General features: G+C 29.8%; 1 protein-coding gene across 1 annotated transcript; it reads right to left on the bottom strand.

Moving 5' to 3' along the window:
* Positions 1 to 3,402: 3,402 nt before the first annotated feature.
* On the bottom strand, positions 3,403 to 10,394 carry LOC108479474 (potassium transporter 7-like). The gene is made up of 10 exons (XM_017782096.2): positions 9,670 to 10,394; positions 8,293 to 8,521; positions 7,925 to 8,173; positions 7,743 to 7,793; positions 6,646 to 6,906; positions 6,266 to 6,318; positions 6,026 to 6,140; positions 5,657 to 5,911; positions 4,930 to 5,452; positions 3,403 to 4,287 (listed from the first exon to the last, which is right to left on the bottom strand). The coding sequence occupies exons 1-10, from the start codon at positions 9,967 to 9,969 to the stop codon at positions 3,747 to 3,749; spliced, it is 2,577 nt and encodes an 858-aa protein (XP_017637585.1). The 5' UTR covers positions 9,970 to 10,394; the 3' UTR covers positions 3,403 to 3,746.
* Between the last annotated feature and the right edge of the window lie 2,590 nt (positions 10,395 to 12,984).

Here is a 12,984-nt window from a genome sequence, read left to right as displayed (position 1 = left end):
TTTTTTTTACATATACGTATCAGTAGGATGAAAATTAAGTTGAATAGAATAAAAAATTTTGAGTTTTTATTTTATTATTTTAATTTGATTTAATTTTTAATTGAATAAAATGAAATAAAATTTTAGTTACGTCGAATTGAGTGAAATTGTTAGACTTAAATTAAAAATTAAATATATCAAATTAAAATATTGTTCGAGTGAGACATATATTTAAAAAATTCAAAACAAAATATAAAAATAATTTAATATGATAAAAAATAAACCAATTTGCTCATTTTAAAAAATGGCAAGGACAAAAAGGTATTTACACTAATCTATTATTCGAATCATTCGATTTATTTAAATTGTAAAATTCAATTCGACTCGAACTCGAATAACTCGATTCGGTTAACTCAAAATTTAAATTTATTTATATTTTTCAGAATCGAATCAAATTTTATTCACCCCTACAACTAATCAAAAACTGTTTTTCAAGTACAAATAAACAAAGATTAAATCAACATAGTTTTAATTAAATTTATACATGATTTCAACAACTTATTTTTTGTATTGGGATAGTGAATTATTTGGATTTCCAATTTTATTAAAAAATTTATTTTAATTTTTATTTAATTTTTTTGTCTCCTTTAGTTTTTAAACTTGTATTATTTGTTTGGAGGAAAAGTTAAAAGAATGCTAACTTCATGACATGACAGTCCATGTATATGTTGCGTTAGTAATTATTTATTTTTAATATTTTATATTTTTTAGTAATTAAAATATTTTTATTTTAAATTATTTTAAATTTTTAAAATTAAAAATTAATTAATTAATTGCTGATGTTACATCTATATGTATGACACACTAACAAAGTTAACAAACATTAATAAAAATATATTTTAAAAATAAAATATCATATGCAGATGAAGTGGTGGAGCCAAAAACATATTAAAAAACATATTTTAAAAAATTATACTTGTAATAAAGTGGTGAAACCATTTAATCCACCAAAATAAAATTTTAAATTTTAAATTTTTATATTAAAAAATATATTTTAAAAAATTGCACTTATAATAAAGTGGCTCTACCAAATAAAATATTTTTAAAAATTTTAAATATAATTTAAAAGAATTTAAATATATTTAAAATAATTTAAAAATAATAATTTTAAAAGATTATATTTAAAATTTTAAAAATAATATTTAAAAATGTTAAAGTATACATTTAAAATATTATAAAATAAATAATAAATTTAAAAGATCATATAATTTTAAAAATATATTTAAATTTTTAAAATATGTTTAAATTTTTAAAAATAATATTAGAAATTATTTAAAATATTATAAAACTAATAATAAAGAAATAAAGAAATCAAATAAAGGGCAAATAAAAATTTAAAAAGTAAATAAAGAAAAACAAAATAAAGAAAAGGAAAAGGACAAAGAAATGAAAGAAAGAATTAGAAAAGCAACGAATGAAAACAAAAAATTTCAGGCTGTTTGAATAGGCAATAGAATATGCTAAGCTCTACCGGAAAAAAGATAAAATTGTTTAAAGTTTTTATTTTTAAAAATTATAATATTTTTCTAATATTTATACAAGTAGTATTATTCTACATAGTTTTATCAAATTTTTCTGTAAATTTTGAGTTATTTTATATTTTATCAAAAATAAATTATTTAAATAATTAATTATTTTTTGGGTTAGTTTTATTTAAAAAAAAGCCGGCAACCTACCTATCTGAATTTGAAAAAGTATTTATTTTCCATTGTTGGCACTGTTGTTAGCAACTCTACCACTTTTAGTCCTTTATTATTGACTTTCTTCGTCCTTGTTTGCTCCTACCTTAGTTTAGTTTTATTACTAATTTAGTTTATTTACCCTTCATTAATTATTTTTTGTATGAAATTATATAATAAAAATTTAAAGATTAAATATACTCTAAGTAAAATTTTAGAATCAAAAGAGTGATTGAACTGGTCAGACTACTAATTCGTATTATTAGATTAAATGAATCATTAGAAACATAAAAATAAAAATATTTTTAAAAATAAAAAATCGGATCAATTGATTTTTTAGCCTAGTTCTACAAGCCTGTACTAGTTTAAAAGTCAACCAATCTGATGTCTTTCTTCTGACTGGCACCACGGATGGTTCAATCGGTTCAAACAACCATGACTTTAAGTCTCTACACTTCATACATTTGAAATTAAGTACTCCAACTTTTATTTTTAAGAATTTAATCTCTCAACTTTATGGAATTAAAATTTACTTTCAAATACATATAACCACATAATATTTAAATTGAAAAGCTAACAATTTAAATTAATTAATAAAATTATAAAAATATAGAAACAAAATTAAGTTAGAAATTAATGTATAAAGATTAAATTTTAAAATTAAGCATATTAAAAGTACCAAAATTAGAAATTAACAATTTTTCATAAAATGGAAAGAAAAAAAAACGTGTGCTAAGGTGGAAGGAACTCTGTAAACATTGTTTGTGCCCATGGTAGGACAGAAACCATAACCCATTATGATGGGTTCATGCCCTATCGGAGAGGATTCTGTCATTGTCCACCATCTAAATCAAAGGATGTTAATACCTTGTCAATCCTCAAGCCTTAAAAAAACATAACACAGTACTCTCTACTTAATTTGATAGCACGCCAACTCTTACTTTTGAACCTAAACTAAAATCACAATAATAATAAGTATTCAAATCTTTTAATGTTTATTAAATAAGTAAGAAATAAAACATAACCAATTATTCAAGATAACTTTTTACATTTTTAAATTGTATCTTTCCTTTTCCTTTTAAAATGTACTTGTTCTTTTAAAAATACATTAGATGTATCCAAGTAAATTAATATTATGAATTAAGAGGCACAACTTAACTGATTTAAAATATAGAAATACGAGTAATTATTTCTTCCTACAATTATTATAATATATTTTGCACAACAAAATATCAATTCACTCCAAAAATACATGAATATTATTCTAAATAATTACTTGCTTTAAAAATATATATCCATTTTTTCTAAAACTTTTTTTTTCAAAATATAAAACTCTAGTAAGGAAAAAGGTGAACTAATCCACACTAGTTAATATGATGTCTATATATAAAGATCATAATTAATGCATTCTTTACGTTCAAAAATAATAATTAATGCCTTTCTAATTCAGTACAAAATAATATATTTAATATATAATAAAATAATTCTTAACTGATAACCAGAACCTTAATAAATACCATTACCATAATAATTTCTAGAAAAAACTACAATACCATTGGCATGTAGAGTTAAAATAACAAGTATTTTTTTTTTTACTCAAAATTTTTTTATATATCAAGATTTGACCAAAAATATCTATTCACTTAACTGAAAAAAGTTAAAATTAAAATATCTGCCCCAATAATTACAACAAGATTTAATTTGATATGAACCAGCTTCTAACAGTGAAAAAACCAATACAGGAAAAGGAAAGGCAACTCCAGAATCATTACAAAACTTCCTAATCAGCAAAACAAAATGAAAACAAACAGTATTCCATAACAAATTTGCAGATTCAAGGGGCCAGGGTTATCAAGAGAAAGGTTTAAGACTTACTGTTAGCAGTTGACTTGAGCTCCGCGATGCAGCTTCGATCAGAGATATGCTGAAAAGATAGGCCCTTTCTGAATGTTCATCTTCCTTTGTGGAACCGTTCTTTTCAAAGTGAGAAAAATTATGCACCTTATTTTGGTTTGCAAAAATGTACCATCAAACCATGTAAGTCATGCCAACCTGCATGAGATGCGAATGGGGCACACTCAAATTTGCAATGCCCCTCCTGCAATTTTTTCTCAAGAAGGCATAGAAGTAATTGATAACTAGTTTCTTAATAAACCAGGAATCCTTTCTTGCCCTAATATCTCCATGACCAAGAAGATAAACAACTCCAGATTCCTTAGCTTTGCGTATGAACGATAGCTCCCTCTCTAAACCATGCTCCGTATCAGAAATTGATGGATCTACAGGCAAATCTGCCGTCACCTCCTCTGAGGTGCTTGCTTCAGAAATGGGATTATTACTACAGCTCCCGAACTCAGCCAACAGTGGAACAGCAAGTGAGTAAACACTTCCATTGGGAGCTATGAGAACCCTTGAGAGAGAGGTATCCTCTTCATTATCAGTGTCTTCATCGCCATCGCTTTCCAATTGCCTTTCCTGAGCTTCTCGACGAATGAACTTCTCAATACTCTCAATCAGCAGCTGCTCAAATGTCTGGTGATTTTCTTTACGGACATCCTTATAACCATACCTGAGAATGGAGAAAGGGATAAGGCTGAAGAAAAAATGAAAAAAAGGAAGGAATTGCATGCATAGTAATATATAATCTACTTTTCCGATTTTATTGCCAGTTTAATATTGACAACTTCCAGTCAAGGTGGCATTTTAACGAGGGATAAGTCACAAATTTACACCTTAACTTTAATCTAATACGAAATGTGATACATAAACTTTGATTTGATGCAATTGTACATGTAAAATTTTGATTTTGGTTCAATCATACAAATAAAACTTTGATTTTGATTCAATTGTATGAATTTAGAAAAAAAAATATATCCATTTATTTTCATGTGGGATAATGCAATTGTTTATGTAATATGTAAACATAAGGTGACGTTACATCAATAACATAGTTAGTGATTTGTAAAAAATTGAATAAAATCACTACGTATACAATTGCACAAATTCAAAGTTCATGTATCATATTGCACATTGGACTAGAGTTCTCGTATAATTTTGAGATTTATCTCTTTTTTACCATGCTAGTCAGTTTCTATGATAAATATTGCACTTCAAAGAGTGAACCTGAAATGATGATAAATCCCAACTAACACAAAAAGGAACTGGGTTAGGCAAGATAACAGGTTTGGAGTTTCCAGCCAGAGCATCTTACCTGGCAATGCAACGAAAGATATGGTAACTCTTAGGGCAGACTCGCCTGAACAGGAATCTTTCACTCTGAGGCACCATAGGAACAGGGACATATTTTATGCAGACAAAGATGATCATGGAGTGGATTGCAGGGAGTGTAGTTAGAAAATGGCCAAATATAGCTGGTACTCCTTTTGCCAGCTCATTGTAAACCAAACCAATGCCAGGAGCTCTAATTGTCCCAAGATTGCAGCCCAATTCTCGCATCAAATCCATTGAGAGCTTTTGCTTCACTTCAGTTTCATACTTAAGCTTACTACCATAATTCCAGATATACATAATGAGAAACATTATCACAGCAAAAACCAAGATTATCCAACTTCCATCTGTCACACTCCATAAAACTGAGGAGAAAAAAGTCAGTTCCAAACCCAGGAAAAAGATCACAAAGCTCAGGACAATTACAATGTTTATCTGCCATATGAGAAGCATGACAATGGTGACTAAAATTGTTGTCATCATCATGACTCCCAGCTCTGCTATACCTGAGAAAAAAAACCAAAACCAGAAAGATGAGAAAACTCGGATAAGATTGGCAGTTTGTTTCAGCTATCTTCCCAGTAAAACCAAAAAAATCTAGGTTTTTGAATTACATGACATCACAGATTCATTCAAGGATAACAGAAATTATACTGTCAGTGAAAGCAATATATATACATATAGAGAGAGAGACTACGAGAAAATATTACCATATGCATTTCCAATCTCGTTAATGCTGGAGATAGAGCACACAACGATTAAGCAAACTACCAGCAAAAACCAGTTTATGACTGGGATATAGATCTGACCCATGAACTTTCTAGATGTATGAACGATTTTCAGGCGAGGGAAACAACCAAGAGCAGTTGATTGCTTTATGCATGAAAATGTGGCTGTTGTCATAGTTCGGCTGGCAATCAAAGCGGCAATATTTGCTATGAGGAAGATTGGCCAAAACATACCACCTATATGGAGCCAAAAAGTTCTCATTTAGAGGAAGGCAAGCAAGACAGTGTTCCGAATCAGAAAACAGGAATTCAACTATTTGGAGATCCACTACCCATTGATGATAAACTTACCTGGAATTGAATAAAAGAAAGGCTGCTCTTCACCACTAGGATTATTAATAAGGTAGGCAGCTTGACCCAGATAACCCAACATTAGGCAAGGCAATACGAGAAAAACAAATGTAAGCTGCAGACAACCAACTATCACACAAATCAAAAGAAGTAAACTAGCAATTTCATCAGTCATTATAATGTATTAAAGGATGTATGAAAACCAGAAGATTCGGTAACCAAGTTTTCTAGCTCCATTACCTGGATTGATTGCACCGAAAAATAGCAAAGATCTGCAAACATTGCCTCGGACCCTGAAACACAAACCATCAACAGCATAGAAAGATAAGATACAATGACCATTAATGCTCTACTTCAAATTCATCAAAGTTGAAACAAATGCATAACTTTTAACCTAACTGGGCTAACACCTATAGAGTTACATTCCACTGCAGCAAATTAAGCATTAGGAGATGCAACAAAAATGTACAGGCAATGTGAGATGATAACCTGAAGGAAAACTTATTCAAAGCTATTATTGTGCAGGAGAAATATGTTGCACTACAACACTCTTGGAAATTATATTTAAGATATGATTGAAATTTGAATAAAATGATAGCTATCTTTTATTAATGTGTTACCTGTTGCACATAAGAGACAACCGCCAAGAGCATACCAAGCTTTAACTGAGTTCCTCTTGAAGTATAAATAGATGTGAACAGGATTAAATGCCTTCAAGACACTGGTGTCATACTTAAGAAGATTGTAAATTCCAATGCCTGCTAGAGAACAAAACCATATGAACAAAGCAGGGCCTACAGCAAGTCCCACTTTACTTGTTCCAAACTTCTGTACACTGAACAAAATCACAAGAAAGGCAACTGATATCATCACCACTTCATCTGCATATAAAGAAAAGAGAAAAGTTAACTCAAAAAGCTAGCAATTCACTTGTAATAATATTGCAAAAATCATAAAGGAAAAATAAACTCTTAAAATTTAAAGGCAGGCAGGCAGGCAAAAGAAAAAGGGATAGACATGGGGCTCCATCATAACATGTTTATAGATCCATGCATAATGGAGGATTTAACCCAACTTATAAACAACAGTCTACCAAAAGTTAAATCATTGTCACAAATAGCACAAAAACAATTCTAGACCAAGGATCACTCAATAACCTAAGAGACCTACAAGCTAGTCAACTGCAACATGGTCTGATATTATATGCAAAGAACAAGTATATTTTAAACATATGAATTAAGTTTTGCAAAATATTCCTCACCAACATGGTAAACTAAGAAACAAAAGCAAACTATCTGAGAGAATTAGCTAACAAACAGCATAAAATCAATGGATAGAAAATTGGATTGGATTTGAATGATGGGGGCTCTGATCAAATGTAAAAGAGATTATATTATTAATATGTTATTTTAGTACTAAATAAATATTAACTTTATTTAATAGTTAAAAGGTTTGAAACTCACTGCTTAAAATAATATGAGTAATAAAACAATAAAATAAATATAAAACCAGATTAAAACTGAATTAATCCAGGTTTTGTCTGCTCAATTGGATTTTAAGTGGTTTGAGGAAACCAGGTTTACAGCATATTACTGGATTAGATGGGCTACAAATTCAACCGGTCTGACCAGACAGTCCTATTTGATTTTTTATTAAATAGTGCAAGCAAAGTAATAATGATCTCTTAATGTTGATAACAGCAGGGAATTCCACCTACCTTGCTCAATTGCATCAACTCCAACCTTTAAACCACCAACAGCTGACATCACTACATCAGAAAAAATAAAAAAATATAAACATAAGTTATCACATAAATGTCAATATGCAAAAGCAGTATAGCAATGCTCTACTCAATCGTACCACAATTATTAAAAAATCAAGAGAATAGCATATGGAAACCTGACATTGCCGGTGTGACAACCCCATCAGCTATCACCATAGAAGTGCCAGCAAGCACTAACACCAGAAGAAGTTTTTTCAGAGTCAATGAAGTCTCTAGTCTCTCCTTTATTTTAAGTGATCTCTCAAGTTCAGCAGATGGCACCTTTAGCCTGAAGCTTGATATGCGAGCATCTGATGGTAGCTGATTTGGGAGAAGGCTGACCTTAGCATGTCGACAAATCAATGAGTACAATGCAAAAGTACCACCTTCAAGAAACCAATTGGAAAAGTTATGAAGCAATTAAGATGGAATATATATTCTACACATGTTTAAGGCCTGCATAAAAGCTCATAAATACTGTCTTGATTGGGAAAATCCAGCATACCTTCACCATCATCATTTGCCCAAAGAACCACAAGGACATATTTGATTAGGGGGATCAAGATTAAGGTGTATAGAACAAGTGATAATGCTCCAATAACATCTTCATTCCCATTGATAGGTGCCTTGCTAAACATCACACTGAAGGTATATAATGGACTTGTTCCAACATCACCAAATACAACTCCAAGTGTCTGAAAGGCAAGTACTATTTTCCTCCCCATACCAAAGTCCTGAGATCAAAATTAATGAACATATAAACACGAGAATAAAAACAAATGTACATGGAATAAATTTAATAAAAATTTATCTTATTTCCAGTACCATGGTTATCATAGATAGCTATAAGAAAGTTTTTCACTTGATCCAACAAGCATCACGAGAAACAAGCTTTTTTATTTGCAGCAAGAAAAGTACGATCTTTCAGAAAAATAAAGGTCATCAGAAACCATTAAAAGTCATATAGTCATCGTAATGCTACAAAACAACCTCCCTGCTAGTTAAGGCACCATTAATTTCAGAGTATCCCATCCTTTGGGATTGTAATTCAAGAGAATTTACCAGCATCGCTCATAATCTTGTGATAGAATCTAGACTTGTCATAAAAGTTTAAACATTCAAGTGTAATCATAAGTACTGTCCACATGGATAGTGATGGGATGGAATCTAGACTTGTTACCAGGTAGAGCGATAGAACAATCTCGCACTCAATGTAACAGTGCAAGAAGGTAGAATTCAACAGGAATGTCAAAAGTAACAAAATTATACCTTGAGTTTATCATGTGTAGCTTTTCTAAAAAATAAAACGAAAGCAATAATAAACAATGCTAAGCAGTCCAGACAACAGAATGGCAGATGTTGGAAGGACTGAAGGAAGTATGTACTGTTTCCAAAACAAAGTCACAGTTGCCTCGCAAACTCTATTTATTAATTATCTTGAAAAGCATACTAAGGTTAGGCTCAAATTCAGAGTAAATAACTCAGCCTGATTAATGCAATATATAGAAATACAGCCATAACTTACCTCAGTCAGGATTTCTGTCCAAAATAGGCTGTAATTTTATTATCTTAAATTATATATTTAACAACTGAGATCACTAAATACTCATAATGTCAAGGTTTTCATTTCATTCATTCATTAACCTAGACTAAAACCATAATTCTTTCTGCCAACATACTATTGAAGCTCGACTTACCAAATAAGAAATTATTAACTTCCCGTACAACCAAACAAATTAAAAAAAAAGTACTCCTCAAAGATACCAAAGCAAACACCAATTGAATTCCAAATTCTCAAATTACAGTAAGCCAATAGTTTTATTAGATTAGCATAATAAACGCGTGTCAAGCAAGTAAATCTGAAAACGAAACGACAATGTACCTCATAATCACTTCTTGGTGCACCGGGGACTTCAAGAGCTTCAACATCGAAGGAATCGATGCGTGGTCCAGTGCGAATCAAGCGCTGATCCTGAGTATCCTCGTCATCGGAATCTACTCCAGCAAGATGCGGCGCATCGTCATAGTCGTCGTCATCTTCCTCGTCATCGATCTCAGAATCGTCCTCATCTTGGAACACCCAACGAGATTCTAAAGAGTCCATCGAAGATAATCCAGCGCCATTGATCTCTTCTCTCCTCGAAGATGAACTTCCGCCGCTGCCGGCGCCGACCTCCGCCATAAGCAAAAAGGTAAAAAAAAACAAGAGGTTGAGGCAATAAAACAACTAATAGGAAAAGGAGAGGAAGGTTTAGCGGAGAGAGGGTCGGGAGATTTTAGGGTTTCGCATTTTGATCTTCGTTTTGATATGAATTTGCGTTTTTACTCTAATTGGAAAAAAAAAATGGGGATGATGCTTGAAGATCACGCGGTGAACGGAAATGGAAAACGCTGTGTTGCAACTTTCAAGCGTGCGTGATTTTTTAACTACTTCCAGTTCATTTTAACTATAAACCAGAAATAAAGGAGTAGGATAAAGGAGGGAGTTGAATTACACGCGCTTGAGGAACTATTCGTCCCACGGTGTTAGCCTATGACTGTGAGGATCTGGCTTTTGACGTACGCGCGGCTTTTTGCGGACAGCTCTTTGAACGAATTTGATGTTGTCACGTTAAAAAAAATAGAAATAAAAGAAAATTAATCAAATTTATGCAAGAAGTATACTCATGAAAATTTATGTAAGAAAATTAAAATAGAATTTTTATATATAACTTAAATTTACAAAGTAAGCTTTATAGAACTAAATATAGTTATTAATTTAAAATAATAATTATAATTTAATATGGATATATAACTTGTTATGATTTTCTCTATTTAAATTTTATATTTAATAATGATAATTTCATTTTTATTTTTAGAGCTTATATCAAACATAATTAAATGCATAAAAATACAATTAATAATGTTTTAAATTTTAAATTGATAATTGAAAATAAAATGATATTGTTAATTATATTAATTATCATATAATAATTAATAATATATGTTACTAATTTATATACTCATGCTATGCATAGGATAATAATGTTTGTCAATATAATTATTTTAAAAAATAAAAATAATTTAAATTTAATTTAAATATAAAATTGATAATAAATATTAGTAGTATATAAAATATATGTTTTAGTATAAAGTCAGGAAATATTATATTAAAATATTACAATAAATAGAGGACTTAATATAAGATTTAGTATCTAAACATGGCATTTTTCCTAATTCAGTATCTAAAATTCTTTTAGTGCAATTTAGTACTTAGACTTATCAATTGTTACTCAAATTATTGTTAACGGTGTTAACATTTTTATGAGGTACCACACATAACTAATGTATGGTGACACATGGTATATTACATCATAAAAATTCAGGCATAGAAAATACATAAAAATTTTAATTGTAATTTCTTAATTAAAAATTAATTTGCTTTAAATCTATTTTGGGGATTCTTTACAAAATTTAATCACCGAAAATAAAGAAACCAATATTAAGTAAGATTTGTATTTTATCTTGAGTGAGTCTAATGATTTTTTTTATTTGAAAATCTCTTTTTTTTTATAAACTCTTTTTTTAATTTTTATTTATGATTTTTATAACACCCTCTAATTCCAAACCGTCGCCAGAATAGGGTTACGAGGCGTTACCGAACATATTGGTTAATTTACAAACAATTCATGAATAAACAACAAATATATTCAAATTAATTCATTAAGTCTCTTTTATGAACCCTCGAGGCCTAAATCACGTATTATAAATGAATAGAGACTTATTCAAGTACTCCAGATTTTTTTTTCGTAATATAATTATTATTTATTTTTTTTAAAAAATTCAATATAACCTATTTAAAAACATCTAACATTCCCTGCAATTTCAAATTTGCAATCAATTCAACACAACAACAACTCAACAAATACAATCTTCATCCAAATCACATTCGTTTCATAACAATATCACTAATCCTTATTTTATCTAACATTATATCCATTCATACTTTCAAGTAGTATTTAAACATCTTAGTTAATTTCCATTCATATGATATATCTACTTATATTAACTTAACTAATATATTCATGAGTTAATACAAAACATAGTCATATAAGCTCCTATACATGCCATATAAACCATTTGAAGTACTTATAACAAAATCTACCGGAAAATCGAGATAGTGTGACTTGAGCGTGATGATCCGATCCTCTGACCCTCCCGTTAATCTACAAAGAGCAATAAACATTACAAGTAAGCTGACTATAGCTTAGTAAATTCGTCGACTTTAACCATAAATCTTACCAAATATTAGTTTTCCAAAATTCAAATCATATGGACATTTCAAGTAAGTTACTTTCATCCTGTAAGTCATAATATCATTTTAAATTTTTTTTACTTAATTGAGCTCAATAATAATAACGATAACATTACTTACATTTCTTTTTCCACACGTTACATTTACGACTTACCAACTTGTCCATTTAAGGAACGACTTACGGATTTGGGTATATCGTGATCTGAAGCCCGAAGTCTAGCTGAAGCACATAAGTGCTAAACGGAAGCCCGAAGGCTAACTAAAGCACATAAGTGCTAAATTGAAACCCTAAAAAGGTTAACTGAAACTCATATGAGTTAACGGAAGCTCGTAAGAGCTAAACAGAAAGCAAACACGAGAATTCTCAACAAATATTGAATCTCGGTTTACTTGGGTAATTTACCGTCAATTCATCTTTTTCACTAAACGATCGTACTCATTTCCTGAATTCCGTTCCTCTTAAATACTCAGTTCAATTTCGTAACTTTTGTACATAATTTACTTATTTTCAACAATTAACATTCATAAATATTAATCATCATTCATAAAATAATATTGAAATTTAATAATTTAACCTACGAACTTACCCGGAACAATTTGCAGTAGTTATAGAGATTTCTGGAACTATTCCAAAATTTTCTCTTTTCCTCATTTATCCTCGATTTCTTGATCTATAATATAAAATTTTTCACTTATCAGTATTGACTTCACATTCATTCTATTTCACATCTTTAATGTTTATAACCCGCTTATAAGTGACATTATCTGCAATTTCACTATTCACCTATGTATATTCAATACTGTCTATTCGTGTCATAGTCACTAAATTATTTTTATCATGAGCTACAGAACTCAAAATTAGGATCCGCTAATTTTCCCTGAAACTAGACTCACATATATTCT

Source organism: Gossypium arboreum, chromosome 12 (genome assembly GCF_025698485.1).
Source record: "Gossypium arboreum isolate Shixiya-1 chromosome 12, ASM2569848v2, whole genome shotgun sequence".
Taxonomy (NCBI): domain Eukaryota; kingdom Viridiplantae; phylum Streptophyta; class Magnoliopsida; order Malvales; family Malvaceae; genus Gossypium; species Gossypium arboreum.
The sequence above is the reverse complement of the archived record's forward strand: the minus strand, read 5'-3'. Positions and strand labels throughout refer to the sequence as shown.